Here is a 26,663-nt window from a genome sequence, read left to right as displayed (position 1 = left end):
ATTCCTAAAGGCTCAACTAATCCATGACATATGGCAGTCCCCAAATGATCAATATGCATCAGGTCTGTTCTGAGCCTTGTTTTCTCGGGGTATTTAATATAAAACCGTGATCAATAAAAAACCTGTCAGATCCATTTAGGTCCAAAGTGTGAGTATTATCATTAAAAAAAGCAAAACAGCAACACTTGAAGATCATTCTAAATGCTGCTGGGCCATTCGCGGCTTCCAAAGGAGTAGACAAATACTCATTAAGCAACCAGTTTGCCCACACAGGAAGACTTTGGGTGCATGAAACAGCTGCTCCATGCCTGGAAACCAACACAGGATGTTGCTATGCAGGCAAAGACGACACACTGTAAATTGGCTTTGTAGGGCAGCATTGACTTCTGTGGCTAGAGGCCAACCCAAACATACAAATGCACCTATATTGCCATTGAATCAGGTGTATGTTGCCTGGGCCACCCACTGGTTCCGAGAACACTGACTCAAAGACTTCATTGAAGGGGGTTTGAATGAATTCTTCTTCAAAATCGTGATTGGTGGGACAGGAAAAGGAGGGACCACCATCAATTTTTAAGGGGCTTATTAAAAAAAAATGTTCAGGGTGAATTCCTTTCCTTTTCTATTTCTGCTTTGCCACCATGGGAAATAGCAGCAGTGTTCCTATCAATCATATGTATACCCATGTAGGCTCCTCATTCATTTTAGTACCACTCAAACAGTGGTTTGCTCGAACAATAAATGGCAGACACACACACACAGTATCAAACAATAAAATCGAAAAATTACAATGTCAAATAAAGCGAAACAGTAAAGCATAGCAGCACATTTAAAAAACATCTCCAGAGCAAGGGACCCTTCTCCCCCCCTCTTGCCCAGATACATCCTGACTCACAGTATGCAACACCTAAACCACTAACACACACACACACACCATAGGATTGTTTGCTCATCAGGTGCAAGCAGGAGTTTCAACAGTAGCCCTTGGCTCACCCTTTCAGAGTTGGCCATTCCAAAATTCCACAATAATAAGCCATTCTTTACAAAAAGCAGCATAAGGGAGGTCCAAAATCCTTCTTACACCTACCACAACCACTTTCCCTACTACAGGACTTAATCAGATATCCAGTCTCTCTCATCCCATGCTACTCCCATTTCTCACACGCATGCACCAAAACACATAGCACTCTATCCACCCAATCACTCAAATATATTTCACTCCCCAAACCACTAATCACCATTCATCCCACCTGCTCTGCTAAAATATACTGCAAAAATATCAGATGACGACAAAATCACTCACTGAGAGAACCATATACAGTAACATAACAAAATGCTATGCCTCAGTCACACAGATGTAGTGTCCTAGACAGCAATCTGACTCACTCACTCACTCATTCACTCACTAACTCAGACTCTCTCACACCCAAGACTCTCAACCCTCCCTGAGAACTGCTCCCTCCCTCAGACATTTCTAACACACACCATAGGTACTCCACACACAAAAATAGCCATTAGCAAATTACACCATAATACAGTGACCCCAATAACTAGCCATATGTGCCAGGAAATGCCTCAGGGAACGTATAGGTTTTCAGCATGGATCAGAAACGTATTTCCAAGAGAAGGTTGTTACTTTAATTCTATTTTAAACCTTTCTTGCATTCATATACCCTCTTATGACAAATACATTTCTTTCCTGAAATTTCTCTCTACGTCTCTGGATTCTCAAATAATGTCTCCTTGGCTCCCACTGCTCATCTTAAAAATCTAACAGCTTGAGGATTCTGACTGAAACATTAGATTAAATAAATCTATGCTGGTGTTTGTTTTGCCTATCATTTTTTATTTACTTATGCATCTACATAAACAATCTGTCAGTCAGTTGGTGTGTGTGTGACACAGTGGTGTGGGACAGACATTCTGTTCATTATTAGTGACTCTCCCTAGACATCAATGGCTTCACTTTAAGGTCCAGTTGCTCACATCCTGACAGGGCTGAAAATGAAAGCTTTCCATAACAAATGGAAGTGCTTGAAGGAAGGACATTTTTACACTTAGAAAGGAAACTGTATTAAGTCTTCTTTAGGGGTGTTTATAGCTGCTGATGCGTCGTCTTCTTGGTACTAAAAAGCAGGACAAATGGAAACTCTTGAAATCAATAGCACTTAACTTCCAGGCTACTCTATTTATGATGGGGGTGATAAGACACTTGGGTTTTCAACACCTAAGACTCTTCACAAGATCGATTGATCTTGGATCACTTGTGAGGGATGTCTCGTTCAAGGGCAGCAATCACACCAGGGGCAACAGGAGTCCCAGCTAATTTGAATATACCTACTTTGCAGTCTTTATTCCATTTCCAAGATCCATGTTTTCCAACGGCTACAAAAATTATGATTCGTTAGATTTCCAGCTGAGGCAGGGAAGAGCATTAACATAACATTGACAGCTGAAAAACTCACCCATGTCCATCATTTGACTTTAAATGTTCCAAACAAACCAGGGGCACCGTGCAGGTTCCCTATGTACTTTGGGGAAAAAGTTTTGGCCTAGCCAGGGATCTTCATACTGGTGTCCTGCCTCTGTGCTTCTAGAGCAGGCACCCCTAAACTGCGGCCCTCCAGATGTTTTGGCCTACAACTCCCATGATCCCTAGCTAACAGGACCAGTGGTCGGGGAAGTTGGGAATTGTAGTCCCAAACATCTGGAGGGCCGGAGTCTGGGGATGCCTGTTCTAGAGCAAAGTGTGCATATGTAAGTCTTGATCCACGGGCCCAAAGAGGGCCTTGCATGAGTCATTTGGTGCAGGGATACCAAAGGAGGAAGTGAGAAATGGCAGGACGGCCAGTTCTAGTGCTTTATGAAAGAAAGGTATAGACTTACAACACAGCAGCAGAGCTGTGCTGCCTTTACAGGCTCAGGGTAGATGCTGAAGCAGTAAGTATTAATTATGACTTGTCCGTGAGGTGCTAATATGTTGAGCATTACTTATACACAAAGCAAGCTGTATAAGCTGGCAGCAATTGCCCCATTAACTCACCCCTGGCTTAGAGGCCCCTACCCAATTCTCATCTTTCTCTCAGACCAGGGAATAGCTGACAGGCAGCCAGCATGAGAAGCCTCTCCTCTCCCAACTAACTGAAGCAAAACGAGGGCTTCAAAGCATATAAATATATATGAGCTTATTATTGCAGCAACTAACAATTATCTTGACTACCAAGGTGGCATTCACAGGCCTTCTAGTACACTTTCACTGTTTGGTGAAACCAAAACGAGAGCTTCAAAGCATATACATAAATATATATGAGCTTATTATTGCAGCAACTAACAATTATCTTGACTACCAAGATGGCATGGCGTTCACAGGTCTTCTGGTACACTTTCACTGTTTGGTTCTACCCATTGCAAAAGTCTAAGTTCATTTCTTGATGCATGGGGGGGGGGAGCTGGTTTGTTTTCTCTCAGTCCCCCCCCCATCATATTCTTTTATTATCTTCTTAATTATGCTGTTTTAAAACTGCATTTTACATTTAACTTCATTTAGTAATGTTTTCTTTTGAAATGTTTAAGATAATTTTTTGTGTTACCTTTCGTGTGTTAAATGTGCATTCTGAAATTGATTTCCTTTGCAATGTGTTATTCTGAACATTTTAAGGTAATATTTTAGCTTCCTGTTAATTATATTGCTTTGAATGCATACTTTATCTTTGACTACCTTCAGTAATGTTTATTCTGGTTTGCTTGATGTTTTAATGTGTTGTAAACCACTTTGAGATATATTTTTTTTACTTCAAAATATAAAGCTGTATAGAAATGAAATGAACAATAACAATAACAACAACAACAGTCTAGAAAGCACTTTCCCCCTAAAAACAAAAAACAAAAAACTGAAGTCTCGGGATATCCAGTACCTGATAGCAGAATTTGCATTCATGTGGCTCAAACGTAAACATTAAGATTGCCACTATTAGCCAGTAAATAAACCACAGCGCCTAGGGCTTGCCGATCAGAAGGTTGGCGGTTTGAATCCCTGCAATGGGGTGAGCTCCCATTGCTTGGTCCTAGCTCCTGCCAACCTAGTAGTTCGAAAGAACATCAAAGTGCAAGTAGATAAATAGGTACTGCTCTGGCGGGAAGGTGAGCAGCGTTTCTGTGTGCTGCTCTGGTTTGCCAGAAGCAGCTTAGTCATGCTGGCCACATGACCCAGAAGCTGTGTGCTGGCTTCTTCGGCCAATAAAGCGAGATGAGCGCCACAACCCCGAGTCATCCACGACTGGACCTAATGGTCAGGGGTCCCTTTACCTTTATCTTTAAACACAGTAAAAAAAGGCTAGTTCAGCACATTGGACAGCTCCCAGGAATATTACCAGTCATTGGCTGCTTCTGATGGGGTGAAGGAGAGAGATTTTGGTCTTATTTTCACATCTAAAGACCAGCTGAATGCTAGATTCAGCATCTAATCCTCTCACTGAATATTAAGAAAATATTATACTATGAATTGTATATTATTTCATTTTCTATCAGTGTGGAAATGAACAGAGTTGGTAACTGAACAGTCACTAAAAATAGAGAGTGAGAATTATCACTGGGACTTTAGGGCTGTGCACATCTCTTGTAAATATCTGGTATGAGCACCGTCTATGGCTTATCCTCCTCAGCTTAAGAAATCTGACCTGGCCACTGAAGGAGGTTGTCTGGCTGCGATTTTGATGGAAACAACTGCTTTGTTTGTTGGTTTCAATCAATACAATCCCTTAGTGCAAATTCCCAAGTTAAGCCTCAGGTTTCTAAGCCGATGGGAGCAAGCTAATAACTTTTAGTTCAATGTATCTCTTGGGGCACAGACACACAAAAAGAAGACTTAAAAGAGATTTTGAAGTAATTTGGAACAACAACATGAAGAAAAACCCTCCACTGTCTTAGCCAATGCAAACTTTTTTAAATGTTGAAAATGTGTGTCTTTTAACTTGCAGGAGAGATTTGTCAAACTAAGTTTAGATCTGCTGTTCTAATCACTATATGATACCATCAGGGCTTTTTTTCAGCAGGAATTCACCAGAACTCCGTTCCGGCACCTCTCAGGTGGGCATCCTTGCCATTGTAAGAGAACAAAGGAGGCATTCATGGTGAGTTCCGGCACCTCTTTTTCTGGAAAAATAGCACTGGACGCCATCCTATATATGTGTCTAGGATGAATCACATTGCATCTAGTGAGACTTACTTCCAAGCAAATGGATATAGGATGGCGACCTGGTGATGACAAGCAACAGTTCACAAGTCCTACCCAGCTCCACCCCAGGCAGCCTTGCAAACCTCTGCAAAGACCACCAAAAGGCTCCACCACACTGCCACCGTGAGAGCGGCTACACAATAGAACTTAACCATTTCAGAAAAATCCCATCTTCATGGTGATGGTGGGAACTGGGAAACCCTGATTCTTCTTATCACCCTAAAATAAAAAGCAAGCCCCCGTGTAAGCTTTGTTGTTGCTAAAGTACCCCTCCTATCATTCTCCACAAATATGGCCAATGGCCAGGGATGATGGGATTTGTAATTCAGCAACATGGGGAGGTTCTCCCTACCTGCCCTATACTACAATATACTGCTAAATGTTTTAACATTGCCTTTTGGAGCTTGGAAAGAAGCCCACAACTTGATAACATTAATAGCAACTGATACGGATGACACTTTTGGAATATCGTATGAGCTTCGGGGAAAGTGCAGCTGGTCTCTCTGGCACATGTACTGCTTTTGGACAAGCTTCTTTGCACATTGTTTTTACTGCCTTTAAAACTTATTGCATTCCCCAGCCCCCAGGAGAATTAATCAGCCTCCCTTGGCCTCTCCCAAAATTCCTGCCTTGAGTAATTGGTGGTGTTTGCAGTTAAAACCTGCATACACACTTCCCCAGAGTTCAGCAAACTTTTTCAGCAGTGGGCCAGTCCACTGTCCCTCAGACCTTGTGGGGGACCAGACTATATTTTTTGGGGGGAAATGAACGAATTCCTATGCCCCACAAATAACCCAGACATGCATTTAAATAAAAGGACACATTCTACTCATGTAAAAACATGCTGATTCCTGAACCGTCCGCGGGCTGGATTTAGAAGGCAATTGGGCCACATCTGGCCCCCGGGCCTTAGTTTGGGGACCCTGCCCTTCCCTGTCACCACCAGCACATGCACAAATTAGCATGCGGTCCTTTTCCATCTCATTTCCAAAGCTGCTATGTGTTTTAACTGCACAGCCGAGGGTGGACAAGCAAGCAGATGCCCACAGAAACACCCACTGCTTCAAATAAGCTCTGTGTGATCACATTATAGACCTTTCATCTATTATTGTCTGTTGAGAGTTTCATATGGTTCCCCAGGTGGATTTTTGCAGGGATAAGTAGTGGAATAAACTTGCATAGCTACATCTGAGTTTATGCAGCTCAGTAATGCCATGTGATCACTGCTACTTTGATTTAATTTATCAAAATACTATTTCTTAAAAGAAGAAGCTGTGTGCAGACTTAGTACACTTTCTTAAAAAACAACAACAGTGGCCCCCGGGGGCTGAATCTGGGACATCGTGCAATTTAAAAAGCCCACAGCTATTAACTGTGTAGCCATTTCAGAAGAAACAAATAATATTAATTAAATGTTGACAACGGTGGCTTTTTTTAAAAAAAAGGGGGGGTTATAAATAGATAACGTTTCACAAAAGCAGACCAGAGCCCCAATATCATATATTCCACAATAGTTTCTGACAACAGAACATATCTTTGGAGTGAATAATTGGCAAAGGCTCTGTGTGTTTGTGTGTGTGTGTGCATGTGCGCATGCGCGCATGAGCATTGAGTGGGGGAGATTTGGTGGAGCCATCCCTCCGCTTGGCTCTGCCAGCTGAGCTGGCCTCCTAATTGCCCCCAAATGTAGCCTTAGACTGCAGTCCTGTACCTTCTTATTTGGGAGTAAGCCTCACTGAATTTGCTCAGTCCCAGCTCCTGCCAACCTAGCAGTTCGAAAGCACCTCAAAGTGCAAGTAGATAAATAGGTACCGCTACAGCGGGAAGGTAAACGGTGTTTCTGTGTGCTGCTCTGGTTCGCCAGAAGTGGCTTAGTCATGCTGGCCACATGACCTGGAAACTGTACACTGGATCCCTCAGCCAATAATGCAAGATGAGCGCGCAACCCCAGAGTCGGTCATGCCTGGACCTAATGCTTAGGGGTCCCTTTACTTTTACAAAGGGCAGTGGGGATCCCTCTTAGGGTTGCCAGACTCAATAGAGGACAGGACTTCTGTGCCTTTAATTGTCCTGCTCTCTTTTGAGTCTGGAAACCTTAAAGAGAAACAAGCAGACCCTTTGTTTAATTTCCAAGCAAAGGGTCTTCTGGTTTCTCTTTAAGGTTTCCAGACTCAAAAGAGAGCAGGGCAATTAAAGGCACAGAAGTCCTGTCCTCTATTGAGTCTGGCAACCCTAATCCCTCTCTATGCTGGAGTGATTTGCAGGGAGGGGTCTCACTCTTGACCACTGCTTTCAACCTGTTGCATAGCTGCCAAGTTTTCGCTTTTCTCGCGAGGAAGCCTATTCAGCATAAGGGAAAAATCCCAGTAAAAAAGGGATAACTTGGCAGCTATGACCTGTTGATTTATGAGGCTGAAGATGATCATCTACAAATTGACCAGAAAGGGTAGAGCAATTGTGCTGCACATCACATCCTTTGAATCAGCAACACCATGTGCTGTGCAATTGCTCCCTTTGCCATCAATTTGCCAGCATTTTCCTGCCTTAGAAGAGAAGCAATGAGGCCCTAGTTGGTTAGGATGCATCATATTCATGCTGTGGTCCCTAATTGACAAGGATCACAGCATGAAGAAGAAAGTAGCAACCAAGGAAAACAGTGGCTGTGAAAATTTCAAATAATAACCCCACAAAAGTTAAAAAAAGAAAGGGGGGGTTAGAGGAACTATTCTGCCTTCCTGGAAAGGGCAATGTTTCCTCTGAATACATTTGCAAGTAAACATTTGGTGCAATCCTGCTCTTAACCATGTTAATTTAGGAACACAATGAGAACATCTTTAACATTCTGAGGAAGTAACAAAAGACAGGTGAACAGTGGAAATAGCTTGTAGACAAGATGCAGTGTGCATGCTAATTAATTCCCCCACTCCTCAGATCATTCATCTTCAAATAAGACAAAAAAGAGCTAACAGTCTGCTCTGGGATGAATCATGCTAGGTGGGACAGATGTGGTTACCGGTGGACACCTGTGGTCAAAAGTGACTCATCTCCAGTAAATTGCAACTTTTAAACTTTGTGAGAATATGATTTGTTGTTTAGCAGCAAGATGGGTTTCTGCCAATCACTACATCCAGCATCATCAAAATTATCATAGATCTTCTATGAAAGTGGCTTGATTTATTAAAGCATTTCTATATCACTTTTCACAAAATGTATGAAAATTTAAAACAACAAAGCTACATATGAAATACAGATATGTCATATAGCAAACCAAGAATAATTAAAACAAAAAGTAGGTGAGCTGGAGATCAAGATATTTGGTCAGGGTAACTAGGGGAAAAAACTGTTTTAGCGGGACTTACTTCTGAGTAAACATACATAGGATTGTGCTGTTACTTGCAACAAGCTCATTCAGATCTTCTTAAATGTAAGCTGAAGAGGTAATTCATAAAATGCTTTCTGGTACTTATTCTCTCTCTACTCGTGCAAGTCTGCTTACAGAAGCAGTGGAACATGAGCGATCTGGGAACTCATTCATTTTGGCAGATGTGACTTCAGGGACGTTTCACTGTTTCCTTGATCACAGTATTTGCTGCAACTGACTACCCAGTTCACACGATACATTGCTCAGGGGATTAGACCCAGTTGAATGAGAAAGGCAAAGAGGAATAAAATGTGTGAGTCAGTTCTGGTCCATAGATAAAAAAACAAGGAAGCAAGAAACACAACTGGCTGGTATTTCTGCTTTCCACTCTGCTTGCAATGAGTAACATCATTCCTATGAATCCAAAACTGCAAAAGAGCCTGGGAGATAAAAGAAAAGTATTTTCCTAGAGCTGAGAAAAATTGTAGTGTGGGCATCAGGCAAGTTTCCCTGAGGAGAGCAGTCCAAAGGCAATGTACCCTGATAAATAAAGGACACAAAGAATCAAAGGAGGAATGGAAGATTTATGAAGGAATATGTGGCACAATAGGACTTTCAAACTCCTTTGTCTATTACCAGACACAAGACGGAGGGAACACCTGGTGAGATTTTTTTTTTAAAAAAGATTGCACTAAAAACAGATAAAAGGGTTCTGTTAAATGTGCAATTAATATGCCGAACCTATTGAAATAAAATGAGGTTAGTAATGATAAAATAGTGTTTAAAGGGATGAGACACCAACAAGAGAAGATCCCCTGTTGTTAGGTTGCATTTTCAAAGAAAAATCACAGAAACATAAGGAGGAAGCATATTGTGAAATGATTCTGATAGTTAAATCATCTGCATGCTTGGGAGAGCTCCCCAAAGCAGTCAGTAGTATTTACTCCCAGGTAAGTGTGTGTGTGTTAGGGACGCGGGTGGCGCTGTGAGTTAAACCACAGAGCCTAGGGCTTGCCGATCAGAAGGTCGGCAGTTCGAATCCCCGCAACGGGGTGAGCTCCCATTGCTTGGTCCCAGCTCCTGCCAACCTAGCAGTTCGAAAGTACGTCAAAGTGCAATTAGATAAATAGGTACCGCTACAGCGGGAAGGTAAACAGCGTTTTCGTGTGCTGCTCTGGTTTGCCAGAAGCGGCTTTGTCATGCTAGCCATGTGACCTGGAAGCTGTACGCCGGCTCCCTCGGCCAATAATGCAAGATGAGTGCGCAACCCCAGAGTTGGTCACAACTGGACCTAATGGTCAGGGGTCCCTTTACCTTTACCTTTAAGTGTGTGCAAGGTTGCAGCCTGAGGGTGGGCAGTTTGAGGTTGCATAGCACAAATGCAGCTATTATACATTAGACTGCATTTTATTGCACTCTCAAAATAGTTCCATATGGAATACCAAGTTTGCATTTGCTCACTCTGTAAGGTACACACTGATAGTTTATAAATCACAACAACCCAGTAGAAGTTTACGACCATAGCCAATCTCAATATTGCATTGTTACAGGGTCCTTTCATGAACTTTGTGCTAAACCACAGTAAATCAATCTATTGTTTTCTACTGGAAAGTTTGAAAGATAGATGCAGGAGTGCCTGGTGCCCTGTTTTGGACTGCAGCTCCCATCAGCACCAGCCCAGGGCCAGGAGCGGTAATCCAACATCATCTGGCGGGCACAACATTGGCTATTCCTGTTGTACAGGAAAAGTTTGTGGCACAGATAAAACATTGATAGGCTCCCCCTCCTCTTCAGAGCTGTTTACTAGAGACTTCAGATGCTGTTTACTGGAGACTTGAGACCCCATGTCAACCTTCTCCATAGCTTTGGGGAGCTCTCATTATGCAAAAAGAAAATTGCCATTCAGAGGGCTTTCTGAATGCGCTTTGTATTGTGACGCTTTTATAATACACAGAGGTACCATTCTTTGTATGCCCATGTACTTTTAATAAGAACACACAGTCTCTCTCCTTTTCTCTCGCCTTTTGTGTATGTGGCAGAGACATAAAATACCTGAGTTACCTTTGATTTCCCTCCTGTTTTCACTAAGGCTATGGGTTGGCAGCCAATTACCATCATTTAAATACTTAGCTGAATATAATTTTCAGTTCAGAAATATTTAGCCCGCTAGTGTGAGGTTTCTGTCAGGTCAGCTTCTCAGTTACAAATAGTCTTCGGAGTTTCTGCTGATAGTTTCACAGCAGTATTGAGCTGAGCACTGAATGTTCTTGGTTTTGTGGGGTGGTCAAGAGAGAGAAGCCGAAGAAGAAGAAGAAGAAGAAGAAGAAGAAGAAGAAGAAGAAGAAGAAGAAGAAGAAGAAGAAGAAGAAGAAGAAGAAGAAACCCAGCTGCAGTCAGGGGATATAATAACATAAGAAGAGGGGCCCTTCGAATTAAACATCCTCCCCTCCCCCATGGTGGTTAACCAGATGCCACTAGGAAACCAACCAGCAGGATTTAAGCATAAAAACATTCTCCCCTCCAGTGGTTTTCATCAACTGATATTCAGAAGCATTGCTGCCTCCAACCGTGGAGGCAGAGCATACCCATCATGGCTAAGAGCCATCAATAGTCTTCTCCTCCATGAATTTGTCCAATCTTATAAAGCTATCTGCATTGGTGACTGTGGCGATTCGCCACCGAGACAAGACCCAGCATGTGAGGGGTTAAGCTTAGAGCAGATAGAACCCTCGGGGGCGGGCTCAGCCCAGGGATAAAAACCCCTCCCGAGTGGCAGTTAAGGGAGTTGAGGTTGAGGGAGTGGGAGTTGGTGTTGAGCTAGGAGTGGTTGGTTATATGCAGAGAGAGCTGGTTTAATATATTGAGGAAGGAGAATAGGTGGTGATTTAGTCAGACGGGATACAAAGTTGTGAGATTATTAATAAATATTTACTAAGTTGACTTTAGCGGTAATAGGCCGGTAATTTATAATTAGAGGTAATAGGCCGGTATAGGAACCATCTGAAATTCAGAACAACCTAAGATTTGTACTGCAACCATTAAGCATATGAACACACAATAAAGCAACTTCGTTTTATTTTATCTGTATCCTGGTCTGTGGTGTTTTGGTGGAGGTGTTTATTTTGTAGTTGGCACATCACCAATCGACCGTAAAACGTCCAGTGGTGATGTGCAGGTCAGAGTGACCGCTACAGTGACCATCACTGCCTCCCTTGTGATCAGGTTCCATAGTTTAGGCACTGCATGAAGAACTACTTTTGTTTATCTGTCCTGAATCTTTCAACACTCAGCTTCATTGGATGTCTACAAGACCACCACTCTTAGCTGTTTCTATTGCCTCAGGACACTGTCTGTTACATCCCATGGTGAGCTAGAATGGCAGGCTTTTCACGGCTGCCTGCTTCAAGGATTTTACATTTTCATACTGGTTCTTCACATGAATTTCGAAAACCATAAAACTATGAATGCTGATAGAGATTCTGGTACTTGCATCCACAGGCAGCACAGAATGGGCACAATCCTCTAGGAAGTTCATCTCCACAAGCCCCATTGAAATGAATGGGAGATGCACAAGAGCATCATCGAGCTGGGTTGAAGAACCTGTCACGGAATCGGGCCCATGTTGATACCCAATTGAAGTATCAATGGAAACGTCTTGGGTCAAGCATCCCAATATATGCAAACAATAACCTAGCCAAATGCAAACAAAAACCTAGCCAAATAAGCCACATTGCACATGGTGGTCCCGCATGAGTCCCTGGCAACAATGTGGTTCAGTAGAGGACCAGTGTGGTCTTGAGCATCCTGTCAACATGTACCAGAGCACTTGGATAGCCTGAAATAACTCATATGATTCTCTGAGTTAGAGACAGAAGGACTTCTGCAATCCGGTAAGATGAGCTCCTCCACACAAAGCATATTGAAACAACATTGGGGTGCTAAGAAATGTTGGAGACTGCATTACAGCTTGAAAAAAAAATACTGTCACATTGCAAATGATCTTCCTGCAATTATTTTTCATGCATCTTACCCAGGCAATTCTCTCACATGAGAAAGAGATAGGATAAACAAATTGTCACACAAACATCTGAAACACTGTTAAGCAGATTTGGATAGTATTTGTATTGCCATCCTGGAGCTGATCTGACATGTTAATTAAAAGGTGCCGTTCCTTGTCTCACATGTGTTCCTGTTGGTAGGCTCTTATCAACAATGACAAGATTTATTAACACATTTGCATGCACACATGTTCATATAAGTACTAAAAGGTACATAAAGTTGTACCATCCAGCTTCAACTAGCAAACCCCCTGAATGGTAAAAGTAACATTCTTCAAGTAACTGCTATAGAACTTTGACTTATGAACTGGAATTGCTTCTGTGCAAGTTATCATAAACTTTTAACATATCTGAAGATGAATGGGAATCACAGCGCACATCACCACAACCCACATTTTTGGAAGGGGGGGTGTTGTGTTTTATTATATACTCATATGCCCTTAGATACCCATAATCAGTTCATGGTTCGGTTCACTTGGACCACAACTTAACACAATGCAACAATTATTGCCTTTTGCCACAATGCTGCAGGTTGGAAAACTCCGTCACAAACAAAGATGGGGAAACACACACAGTGCCATTGTAATGAATCTGAACCATCTATCAAAATGAGAAGGAAATGCATGTATATTCAAAGTTTTGCTTTTAGAAGATATGCACCAAAACTATTACTTACAGCTGGAGAATATCAGTGGGCATGAATGTTTATCCATTGGGAAGTTGTGTAGCTGCAGCTGACATTCAGCGTTGATAGTAAGCCTGGAGGGAAACCAGGGAGCTATTACTGTCTCCATATAATGACAAGTTAAAACAAGACAATATCTGGTGCCATTTCCAATGCTCAATGATGAAATTCTTTTAAAAGGTTATTTAAAGTTGATGTTGGTGTAGGTTTAGTTGAATGTATTTGCTGACTTACGCAGTTTTCAGTAATATAGTTCTGGTTCATGTGTTACCAGTGGGAGTAAAAGAAACTCGGGCGGTGGAGCAACTGGTAGGTTTCCCCTCCAGCATGACCTCAAAGAAAATGTACAGAACATTCTCATACCTGCCAAGTCTCCCGCTGAAAAATGCGGGATCAGCAGCAACGTGGCACCGGAAGTTGCACAGAAGCAACTTCCGGGGCTGCTCTGACCATGTGTGGGCACCGGACATAGGGCAGAGCAGCACCAGAAGTCACTTCTACGTGTGCCTGGCGGCCATCTTGGTGGTGGCCTCATGGTGGTGGCCATCTTAGTGGTGTCCGCATGGCGGCAGCCATCTTGGTGACGGCCGCCGTCATGCGACCACTACCAAGATGGCCGCTGGGCATGTGTAGAAGCAACTTCCGGTGCCCCTCTGCCCTATTTCCGGGGCCCACACATGGTCAGAGCAGCACCCAAAATGGAGGCTCCCTGCAGGTAGGAAATCCGGGGGATTTCCGGGATTTTTCTTCATTCGGGAGAACAGCGGGAAACGGATTAAAATCCGGGGGTTTCCCGCGAAAAACGGGATACTTGGCAGCTAAGCATTCTCCTCAGAAAAGTGTGAAAATAGTTTGACACACAGAGAGAACACAGGCATTGACCAGAGAAGACAATCTTTCCCTTTGGTCCATGCCTTTGGCCCCATCCTCAGGAGCTGGCTGAAGGAGCTTATATTAGCTTCCAGGACCAGGGTCAGTCCAAGCTGTGACACAATTATTTAGACAAATCAGGGAGCTGGCCAACTCCCATCTTCTATGTTAGAAGCACAATGTCAGCCTGCTAAGAGGAGCAGTGAACCAGGCACTTTGTGAGAGGTGTAGTGGTGGGGGCTCCATTCTTCCTCTACATGAGAGTCTCTTCTGCAGCTAGCAATGGGTGAACTGGGACACAGTTTATTTATTCATATCTACAGTAAATTGCTGTGCAATTTCACTTCAAATTTTGCAACAGCATTTGAGAGTTTATGAACTCAGTTGAGAAGCTGATAGTACCTTAGAAGCTCACTTGGGGAGAGAACCAGATAGTGACCTTTTCAAGGAAGCTATGGTACATTTCAATTATATAATTTTTCACCCAAATCGGAAAAGGATGTATGAGCTTAATAGAGAAAAAGTAAATATTGCCATTCCTGAGGTCCCTAACTATGTTCATTTGATTGGTTGGATGGTTTTGTAGCTTCTAAACGTTATGACCATTTCTATCACTTGGCACTGAAAGCAACTTACAAATAATGACATATAACTGAATATAATGAGAAAATGCTCTAGATTCAAGGAAGTAATCCAAGCAATATTATTGATACTCTCCAGCAGGGAGATGTGAAGCCAGTCTTGGGAAGATCTACAAGAGTGAGGCAGTGGTGTGCAGTGGGAAAAGTTAGGGCCAGAGGCTCCAGCTTGTGAGGGAGATGGAGGGTTGGGGGGCTGGTGTCATGTACATGAGCATCACGCCTCCCTCCTTAAGCCAGGCAGAAGCCTCCTGGGCTTTGGGAAGGAGGCGCCAGCCTTTAATACTCTAATTTACCAGGAACATCTAGATAACCTAGTCCCCCTAGTCCACTGACCACATGCTCCACCAGCCTCCTCCCGTCTGAGGGACACAAAATCCCTTATGAGGAACCTTCTGGGAGCTTCATGCCATGGGCAGGGCCAGACAAAAACAGTACAATACAATGGATGTATTGTATCTTTGTAGAACAAGGCTCCATTCCAGCCATGCAAAAGTCAATGGTTTCTGCTCACACACCCCTTCCCATCCTCCACCCAGACAAGCAAGAGCTATTATCCTAGTTCAATGACTGATTCCAGCTAGGATGATTTGGAGGTAGTTGGGTGTGGAGGGATTGATTCTAGCAGTCGAGTAGGGCCAGAGAGAGTGGGGGCGCGGCCTAGGGAGAGTCCTGAGGGCCAGATAGAAAGGTCTGGAGGATTGCAATCAGGCCCCATAACTAAGATTCCCCCTACCCCTGAGATAGGATATAATATGTATGCTATCAACCAAGGAGGGAATAGTGAATTCAATCATGAATGCTCCATAGAAAGGCCCAAACAGAAGATACTGACTAAATAAAACAAATATACAACAATAAAAACCATAGTTAAAATCAAAATAAAATGAGCAGCATCTATAACAAATAAGTAAATTCAAGCTATGATCCAAATGTCCAAAAATGAACCAACAAAAAAAAAAGCATTTAGTCTTCATTTAAATATTTTGCTTTGGGGACAAACCTGATATCACCTAGGAGGAAGTTCTTCTGTGGTGGGATCCCACCACAGATAAGATACAGACCATTTTTAAAAACAATATCTAATGATAGGGAATGAGGGTTGGGTCTCCAGAAGCTACGTACATGATAGCACCACATGCTAGAGAAGGACCTGAAGGAGCCAGACATTATTTTATAAAGTTTAAATGATGCAAAAGTGACAAACATTAACTTCCTACCTTAGAGTATACAGGATCTTTCCATCATTCCATATTCTCAGGAGCTGATTAGGTGTAGTAATCCAATGAGCTTCTGCAGTTTTAGAATTCCTGAAGATAGTATCTGGGATCCATATTAACCCAACCATATTGCTGTTCAGGGTGAGACTTCTTTTCATGGTGCTGTTAAAACGAAGACGGCTGTCAGTCCATGTCTGAGCAAAAAATATATCAATTTGGTATTCCTGCAATGAAAGCAGATTAGAACTAATTATTTTACAATTGAAAAACAACAACACAGATCACCAGTTTGTAAATATATTAACATTTCACTTAAAACAATCCTCTATTTGCCCCCCATTCCAAAAATAAAGAGGTAATATACTTGTCCCCCAGCTTTATCAGTAGATAACAATAATCCGCAAAAAAATGCCAAAAGGCTGAGTGCAAACTGGTTAAAGTCTGAAAGCAGAAGCTACCTCATAACCTCTCTCCCAATTGAGGGTGGGCTTAATTCTGCAGTATATAAATTTTGGTAAATACATATATAATAGGACTGTGGTGGTATTCTGGAGGGGGGAGGGGGGATACCACAACTTACATCACACATACAAACGCCCATTCCCAATGGCCGCCATATAAGCATTGTATCACTGTTACTGTTCCTTCTCAATATTGCCTTGTTCCTTAGTATTCCCAAAAGGAACCATGGCAGCTGGTTTGTACCAACAGATCATGTTTTCCATTTATAGTTATAACCAGTGCTTTTTTTCCCTATAAAAAAATGTTTAGAGGTGACTCAAGAAAATCATTTTATAGTTCAAATCGGGGAAAATACAGCAAAGGGACAAAAGTACAAAGATTCACAAAATGTTTAGGGGCATGCATACCCTTGCGTCCCCCCAGAAAAAAAGCACTGGTTATAATGCTTTCTGGTGATGCCCCTGCTGTGGGAACCATTATTGGAAAACATGTTAATATATGTTTACAAGAGTTCACTCAATGTTCCTGCTGTACAACCTCCATTTATTGAAGTGGTGCTTTGGGGAGAAGACCAGTTGACTGGATTATTTCTCTTGATTCGAAAACTGCCAAAGCACCTATCCGTGCACAATGTAAACTTCACGACTCCTCTGTTCAAGAGACACTGCCATGGAGTGCAAAATATTTTGAAACATTTTAATTTGTTGTCTTGAACATCCCCTCTGCCTTTTTTTTGCATGTATGCATGCACACAAACAAACACATAATAATAAAACACAGAACCCCTCGGAAGCCAAATAGGGAGTATAAGTCATGAGAAAAAAAGATTATGCAAACTTAATAATAATTTCTTTATTTCAAAAAATACAGTTGGCAATAAAACACATGTGGCAACCCAGGCATTACAGAAATGCTCCTTCCTTTCACTAATTACCTGGCTGACATTAGAGGTAATAGCAATGTTCTCTCCAACTTGCCCAGATTACAAAAGTTACCATCTGTTGTCATAGTAACTCTCCCCCCCCCCTTCTATCACGGCAACAGTTTCCTCAGTTGCTATAGAAACATATTACAACATGTTCCTCTTTACAATACTGCCACTGTTCTTTCTCCATACTGAAGCATCTGGTTCTTTGCCACTGATGATTATCTCTGTACATGACACTGGAATCTCCTAGAAGTGTGTCTTGTGCAAATTTATCACACAGTGGATCGGCCAGTTAGCCTGTACTAGTGCTGCAGTTAGCTGGAATCTGTAAAAACACAGATGCATGAGGCTAGTTTCAAAATTACTGGTTGTGTCTAGTAGACATTTTATGCCTTTTAATCCCATTTCACTCCAAGTCAATCATGAGACTTACAATATGGTTTTCTAACTACTGGATTAATGTAGCTTACATTGCAAATGAGGATATTTTGCACACAATTGCTCAGTAAGCCTAGAAGAGCAAACTCAGGTTGCGCAATTAAAGGGCATCTGGTGCTCTTGTGCAACAAACCTGCTTCAGAAAGCAAAGCAAAACAGAACCATAAGGAAAGTGATGGGCAGATAAAGAGAGGAGTGGCCCCGTATAGTCTCCTTTCAACCAAATTAGAATGGGTCAGTGAATGGGTCAATGCCACATAACTTTCATCCTGATTTGTTCACAGAAAGTTTGCATGGATGTTCAATATTCAGATAATCTACCGCGGATTAGGTTCAATAAATAACTATTATCAACATCATAGGTTATCCCAATTAATATACTCCTTTTGTGAGTGCAGTCCTAATCTGCAGACTGATTGGCTGGAAGGTGTTTGGATGTGGTGGAAGTGCCCCTCTGCCAAATCCACCACAGAGGATGCTGGTACACCTGTGGAAAGTCAGAAGAAAGCCCTGGTGCTGTTTAAAATTGGCTGCCTGCCAGCTCTGAATTCACAATTAAGTGACTTTGCACTAATGGTGCAACTGCTTGAATTGATTCTAACTCTACCCATTATGGCCTCGTGTCTTGCAGCCCTCCAGCTCTAATCAAATACAAACACCGAAGGTAAATGCAAATTTAATCAGCAGTCAGAAATTGTCCAGATTTAACCCATCAGTCAAACCCCTTGAGAAAATCGAAAAATCAACACTAAGAACGCCTTCGTGTTTCAGTTGTATTTTGTAATTAAAGTCTTGCCCTTTTGCCCTTGTAAGGGAAGCAACATACTTTGGCCTAGTATTTGTGGCTGCAGCATGGAGTCTATTAGGGCTGTCAGAGACCATTATCCCATATTAATGCTTCAAAATGCTCTGACAGATCTCAGGGGCAACTTTAAATATGAGGCAACACACCTCTTCAAATGGCAGTTCCTGGCACTACATGAAAGCTTTCTCAGAACTGTCGGTTAAATTATTATTATTATTATTATTATTATTATTATTATTAAGAAACATAATCACTGGTGAGATAATTGGCAACGTTTGAAGATAACTCAAGCATCCACCCATTCCTCATGGCAGGTGGTCCCATACCTTAGCAGAAGAAATAATGAGGGTTACCTCTGAGAAATTTAACTGAATTTCCCCTGCCTTCCTTAAGAATATTGCCTGAGGAGGAACTCCCAAAGATGTTCAGAGGATCATTTACCACCAAGGAGGCCTTCTGACACCTGCCACTCACTTTCCCTTCTTCAAGGTGAGGTTTCACTTTCCCTTTTTTGAAGGGAAGGGATACACAAGTAAAGCTCAAGGCTGAAGGAACGGGGTCGTCTGATCAAGGTGAAGTTTGCCCACTACTCTTTTTACTCTTTGTAATTCATTTGAGCAAAAGTGCTCATATAGCCAAGTACCCCTACTTAGATTTCTTACCCTACCCCCAACTCTAACTTAGACCAACCTGAGCAAGGTTTCCTAATTGGCAGCACACCGTTAGCACAGGCCTCACACATGCACGCTGTTATTTGGCCTGAAAACTCACCACCAGTTCTGATGGCAGTTTCCCAGTCACATTTTAAAGATCAGCCAAGAGGGCTTCCCTTTGTAATGCCACTTCTGCACTAACTCTCCAAAGCAAAGACTCACAGAAAGGTGTCCCCTCTGGCTGCCTTCCAGCAATGAAATTCACATCCCTGGGAGACTTGCCAAATGGGATCCATATTTAATGCATTTTCTCTATGCTTCATATTGAATGTAACTTGTACCAAGCTTCTGCGATTAGGTAATGCAATAAATAGAGAGGTGAAGTTCAGTGGCCCGCTATCAAAATCTTTGCAATTCTAAAATGACTAGATGGTTCTAAAAAGGTTAGATGGCAGCTGTGTACACACGGCATTTAATTCCAGAATCAATGGAGACTGCACAGCCCACACCCAATGAAGAGCCATTGCATTTTTCTTTTGTCCCTAACAGCTCATTGGAGATTAATTCTGCATTACCCTGCAGTGTGTCTATTTAAAAACCAATGGATCCAGCAACTGCCCAATGGTGTTGTGAGTAGGCATGTGTCAAGAACACAATTAACGCTTCCTTATTCTTTCACCTGGGGCATGTGAAGGGAGGAAAAGGCATGGGTAACCTGATCAAGGGGAGCTTTCAAGTGTGTACCAAGTGACCACACCCACCCTTATAGAAGGCAGGATCTAGAAGTCACAGAATCATAGATTTTGACGGGACTCTGAGCATCATCTAGTTCAACCCCCTGCAATGCAGAAATATGCAGCTGGATCGAACCTGCATCCATGGCATTATCAGCACCACACTCTTAACCAACTGAGCTACTGATCAATCTAGACTGAAAGCAGCACGTTGAAGATGAGCGTGAACTCTTTTGGAATGAGAAAAAAAACTACATTGTTGTGTGACAAATGGGATAGTGGGCACACAGCCTGAAAATACAACTAACAGATTGTTTTTGACAATCTCTGCAGGGTGAACAGATTCGAAGGAGGACAAGAGTCCTGGGCTTCAAACAGGTCCTGAGAAAATGAAGTTTCAGTAAATGGAACGGTCTCATCCCTGCAACTGTTAAAGGAGCAGGGGCCCTGTTCTCTTTTGCAGCTGGTGGTCACCCTTGAACTTTGCTAGCTATAGGAATCAGACCTCATGCACTGTACTAGTATCACACTCAGGCTCTTCTGCTTGAGGATATAGATGCCTGTGGAGCAATAATTGGTGTTGGGCCAGTAGGCTGCTCATTGGGCTAATTATTTGGGGAATATTTTTCTCCTATCACATTTTTTTAAAGCCGTTTGTCCTCTGATGTCTTTGATTTGAGGATTAGCATGCAGCATCAATGTACAGTACAGTCCAAACAGAAACAGCTCCAAATTCTGTTAGTGGTGGTAGTGAAGGATTGGAGTGGGAGGTTGGTGCAATCTTCTATCAAGATGATAACATACCACCTTGCAAGCCAACCAAACGAATTATGAAAAACAATCAAATCAAAGCCAGTGATTAAAGCCTAGCACCTGTTGTCCCAAATGAGAACTGGAAATATACTAATACATTGCAAAATCAGCTCTGCGCCTTCCAGAGACTTGAATTTAAAGTGTCTCATCACAGATGGGCAACATCTCCTTACAAAGCAGTTTGATGAAAGCCATACAAGCAATTGTTATCTTCATAACGGTTGAGGACAAAGTCTTAAGGAGGGTGCTAAGAATCCAATGAAAATGTAAGAATCTGATTTTTAAAACAACCAAAATTTTAAAAGATTGTGAACAGTAGAGGCTCAAATTCAGCTCAAATCCATTAAATCTACAGGCCCATGTTCACTTGCTTGAGGGAAAAACTTGTTAAACTAAATGTAACTTACTCCTGAGCAGGCACATATTGTATAGGATTGTGTTCATATGTTCACTTAGCTCACTATTAGCTATAGAACTATTAGTTCACTGTCAGCTGAATATTTGCTTTTTGCACACCCATGTCATTCAAATACATCAATTTTCCTTTCCACACAAAAAGTCCATAAGGGGTTATCTAGTTATTATCATCAACAATATTTTTTCTCTAATCATACCTAACAACTTTGCCTCCAGTAGCTTCAACAACATTGTCTCCATATTAAAGAATAATAAATCTTTTTTGTCTTTGTTCACATAAGGATGTCTCCACTGTGGTCATATGTTAAAATAATATCCTGCAGTTATTTACCTATTGTGTATTCATTAATTCACATGCAGTTCCATATCTTCCAGTCCTATTTCTTGTTGCATTTGCTGTGGTTTTCCATCTTGGTTTAAAAATAAAAATAAATCTTCCTTTTATGCTCCTTCCACTCTTTTCCCAAGAAAAGCACCAGAGGCTTGGTAGCTTTTTCCTCTGCATTTACTCCAAATTGTACACAGAGTCCTTTTTCTCTCAACTCATAACTCTGTCAGTGTTGTAGTCCTGTGCTGCTAGTCATGGCAGAGCTCAGTGGAGGGAGAAGCCAGCCAACCACCCAAGTCTCAGGGAGATACTTGCCTGGAGGCAGAGTCCGTATACAAGGTCCAGTTCTAAGCCGAGGGTCTAAGGTCACGAGAAGCAAGAAGCAGCAAGCTCTGATCAGGAATAACAAATGTTGTTTCCAGTAACTGACTGAGGCTGGGAACCTTGCTTAAGAAAGCTGGAGCCAGCTGGTTCTCATCAGGAGCAAGAAGGCTGATCAGCAGCAGGTGGATTCACTTTGCCTTCTGCTCCTTCAGGCAGGCTGCTGCTCTGCAGGTGAAACTGACTCCTGGCCCATGACAGCCAGCTCAGTATGTATCTTCACCTCTCCATCCATGTCTTCATCCTAGTCCTCCAACATCACAGCTCTGCCATTTGGTTGTTTCATTGCTGTAGACACCTGTGTGAAGGACTTCTCCATTTCATCATTGCTGCCTCCAGCTCTACCATTTCACTCTCCTGTACTGGCAATCCTTTATCAATGATGTTCTCCAAAGCCTCTGTGTCTTCTTTAAACCCACTTTCCATTTTATCCTTCTGTGGTCCATTTTCATTCACCATTTCATCAATCCCAGCTTTTTTTGTTTTGTTCCTCTTTTATTTGTTCCTCCAATAACTGCTGTAAGATGCCAACAGTCAATGGAGTGTCCAAGGATGCATTTGCCATATTGGGTGTTCTTGGACTTATTAACAGCTCAACTCCACTTTAAGAGCTTCCGTCTCCCATCTCCACCTTAGGGTCTTCACAGCTTTCCTTATTGATCCATGTTCCTTTCCCACAAGGCAAGGTGTCATGAAGATAGTTAGAGAAATGGAGGCCTGCTGCCCTTATGCCTTGAGGGCTGCTGCGTGGTTTGAGGGAACAATTTTATTTCCTCCGCTCTAAATCACTAACTCCCAATCCAAGTTTCTAGGAGCTCAAGCTTCCCAATCTCCTGACATAGAAAGCAGCTTTTACAGAGCATCAGAGGTTAATCCCTTGTACACTCTATTTTCCTTGAGCAAATTTGACAGGCAAGAATAATGACTTGGCTATCTTTAATAACCATATAATTATCTCTGTCAATGAGCTGTTGACAGAAGGTATTCAGTCTGCCATGTTCCTCCCCTGGAAGTCCCTGCCCTGTGATCTTCAGATGAAGGATGGCATACTAACTAACTAACTAACTAACTAACTAACTAACTAACTAACTAACCTCACTCACTCACTCAGGGAAAAGTGAGGGTTGTGTCTTGGGAATATGGGGTGTGGCCTAGAAGGAAATGTAGCCCTTAGATGAAACAAGTTGCCCCCATCTCCTTAGACAAGAGCTGCCAAGAGATTCTGGCATGGCAAATTGCTGGCTATGGCAGACTTTGTCCTCCGTTAAATGGAGCATCTTTTTCCTATGCAGCCTTGCTCTTCCTTGTTGTTTCTCACAGACCATCGTCACAAGCCATCATTTGTATTCGTAAAGGCGCTCTTTCGGCTGCTTTGAAATTCATTCTCAGTTGCACTTGCTGTGGCTTCATTGGTAATCCATTTCACGCAGGCTTCATTCTGTACATAAGAAAGCCCAAAACTATTGTTTGATTCACATTACATCTTCTTATTTTCCAGCCGGTTACCCCATCTCACTGACTGAGTGCACTCACCTTGTCTTTGCCCTGTGGATCCTTTCAAGTCCTTCCAGATAGCATTTACTGTAAAACCAGTGGTTTTCAAAATTCTCAGAAGCACAATCTACAAAACTCACATTGTATGCCCAGGTGGACAGGTAATATAGTTTGCACACCACTTCAGAATCAACCACATTCTCCTTTCTATCAGCAATATGACTCCTCTTTACCTTTAAACCTTCCCGTTTTAGGGGACTATCTGACAGGAGTTCTAGTAGAAATCTGGCAGTGTAAATGCACCTGTTTCTAATCCACATTTGCTCAGTGTGTTTGCTTTAAATGTATTAGTACCTCTTCTGCGCTTTTTAAAGGGGTGGTCAAAAATGGACTGAAAATCTAAATGAAATGGTTTGAATATTCTTATGTATATCAGTCTCTTAAAAATGAAGTTCAGATCCACAAAGACATCGTGAGATATTAGAACACTGAAAGAAAGGGAAAAGTTGCATTTCTTTATTGTCTAGGCTTTTTTTTTTAAAAAGTTCTACACAGTTGTAACAGTGTTTATCTCTGGAATTGCAAAGAGCCAGGTGCCTGGTTTCAAAGTGCAGTTTAATGATTCTGTTCTGCCGTCGCCTTGATTGTTTCTCCACCTATTATTTGATTGGCTTTATATACAAGTATTCATCTTATGATAACGATTTCTAATCAGTTTGGCTTCAGCATTTCCATTACAGGCAAAAATTGTCTGATTTTATCACTTCTGTTTATCTGAATTGTGTTGGTTGTTTGTGCCCTTTATCATGTGGCTGCAGGTTTGAATTGCAAGCTGCGATACTTTTTGTCTTTCGTGGGTGTCGATGTCAGGGTTATCAGATCCACCAGCTAACTTGTACATAAAGCTGGCTCAGCCATTCCACAATCATCCTTGGTGAGAAAGAGCTGTACATTGCATTGTCACTATTATACTGAACTCCTTGGCACTAGGCTGAGGCCATCAAAGGAATGTGTGGGCGGGAAATTACAGCTAGTTGCCTCTGCATTTCGAGAGCAGCAGTGATAGATTGAATTACTTGACATATTCTTTCGGAATTAGCAGTCAAGATTTAAAAGTGCGACCATATATCCACCAGAGATCTGAGTTAATGGTGTGCGCCCAAGTCTTAACTCTGCCATTTTCTTACTTGATTGTTTATTCATGCACCCTTCACGTTCTATTTATGTAGCTATTTGTCTGTAATAAGAAACAAATTTGGAGAATGAGGATACTTAGTTACAGCGCTCATTTACTTTCTGCAGTGAAGATTTGAAATACGGGTGTCTACATTAGGAGTCTGATAGCACATTTCAAACGACAGTTGCTATATTCTGCATCGGAGTGGGGTGGAGACCATGGCATTGCATGCAATTGGCTGGCAGTGGCAAGAACTGATGGAGCAGTGCAGCCAGAGTTTGTGCCAGCCAAAACAGAAGATGGGCAGAGAAAATGTGTTGCGATGGCAGCGGGTCCTGTGTCACCCAGGCCCTGCCCCCACCCATTTCATGGCTTTTGTGGTCACTGCCACCAGTAATGGATTCTACCAATCTACCATTCCATTTAATGGGTACATTGGGGTATTTCTTCCTAGTGGTACTTCTCCACTGAAAGCAGAGCTCTTACACTTGCAGAATTAGGCAGGGCTGGGGAGAGGGACATTTCTGACCCACCCAAACCCATTCCACCACAACAGGGGTTTTTTGGGGGGGGTGGGGTGTTGGATGGCCCAGCCCATACTGAAAATGAAGACAGAGATTCCAGAGGCAGAGATCCGGGGGGGGAGGGGAATCAGTTCACTATTTAGGCAACTGAAACCTGGTCATGACAGCTACACCATACAAATAAGCATTTGTGCTTGATGGTTGACACATTTCCCCAAATGAGTCTATGCAATAGTTTTATGAGAACTGTTCACAATCTGACAGTTTACTACCTTCATCTGGTTTAAGCTTTGCGGTTGCTTGAAAACTAACGAACATCTTGAAAGTGTTTGCTGGAGTGCAATTCACCAAGATCATTTCCCATGTGAATCCTATTTCAATAATTGAATTGGCACAGATGCTCTCTTCCATTATGGCTCTTCCATCGGCATCCCTTAAATCTTCAGAGCCATGCAGATTCAGGAACATTGGTCGCTTTGACATACACCTATGCTTATTGCCATGCAGTTGTTGTTAGTACGCCATTTCCTCTACTACCTATAGGCCAGCTGCATGTTACAAATAAGACAAGACAGAGGTGCTCTTGGTCAGTCAGAAGGATGGGGATGATGGATGGGGTAACACTCCTGCTGAAGACACAGGTTCACATTTTGGGTGTGCTCCTGCACTCAGCCCTGAGGATGGATGTCTGAGCATGGCCAGGTGTGCATTTGCACCATTAAAGCTAGTGCCCATTCCTTGAGATGTCTGATTTGTCCACAGTGATATGCACCTTAGTTGTATCCTGTTTGGATTACTGTAACACGCTTTATGTAGGTCTGCCTTTGAAAAGTGCTTAGAAATTTCAGGTGGCTCAGATTGCTGCAGCCAGATTGTTGACTGGGGCTGGTTTTAGGGAGCATACAACTCCCTTGTTGTAACAATTCCACTTGGCCTTCAGTCTGCTTCTGGGCATAATTCAAAGTGCTGGTTATGACTTATAAAGCCCTCTGCGGGTTAGGTCCAAGTGATGTGAAATACTGTATTTTCTCCTACAAGCCTGCCCAGGTTCTGAGACTTTGTCCTGGCAACAACAATATTCCCTGCTTTTTTTTCCCCTGGCTGTGTAGCTGCTGTCAGCCCAGTGCCAAAAAGGACTTCTGAAGAAAGATTCGTTTTTGAATCTGAATAGATTCCTTTCAGCCATATTGGAATTGTAAACATATGGACACTGTGGTGTAGCATATTGTTGTCATATTTTAATATTCTAATAGGAAAACAATATATGGAACAAATGAAATGCAAATGAACTGGAACAGCAGCAAGGATTGCTCATTTGGAGGTCCAGATGAAGTAGCATTTTAAACAAAACACTGCCCAGAATTTAGTTGCTTGATGAAATGCAAAATGTGTGACACTTTATCAGTAAGATTGTGGTTCTGTGAAATTATTATTTTTACCATTC

The 26,663-nt window shown here is 42.2% G+C and overlaps 1 protein-coding gene across 1 annotated transcript in view; it reads right to left on the bottom strand.

The window, feature by feature from the left end:
* GABRG3 (gamma-aminobutyric acid type A receptor subunit gamma3) overlaps positions 1 to 26,663 on the bottom strand; it is a 309,032-nt gene that overhangs the window by 121,076 nt on the left and 161,293 nt on the right. The window contains exons 4-5 of the mRNA XM_035115137.2: positions 16,066 to 16,289; positions 13,329 to 13,411 (exon numbers count right to left, since the gene is read on the bottom strand). Of these exons, the coding sequence (XP_034971028.1) occupies positions 13,329 to 13,411; positions 16,066 to 16,289 (307 nt within the window). The remainder of the gene's footprint in view (positions 1 to 13,328; positions 13,412 to 16,065; positions 16,290 to 26,663) is intronic.

This window comes from Zootoca vivipara, chromosome 4 (assembly GCF_963506605.1).
Source record: "Zootoca vivipara chromosome 4, rZooViv1.1, whole genome shotgun sequence".
NCBI lineage: Eukaryota > Metazoa > Chordata > Lepidosauria > Squamata > Lacertidae > Zootoca > Zootoca vivipara.
This window is presented reverse-complemented; position numbering and strand designations above follow the sequence as displayed.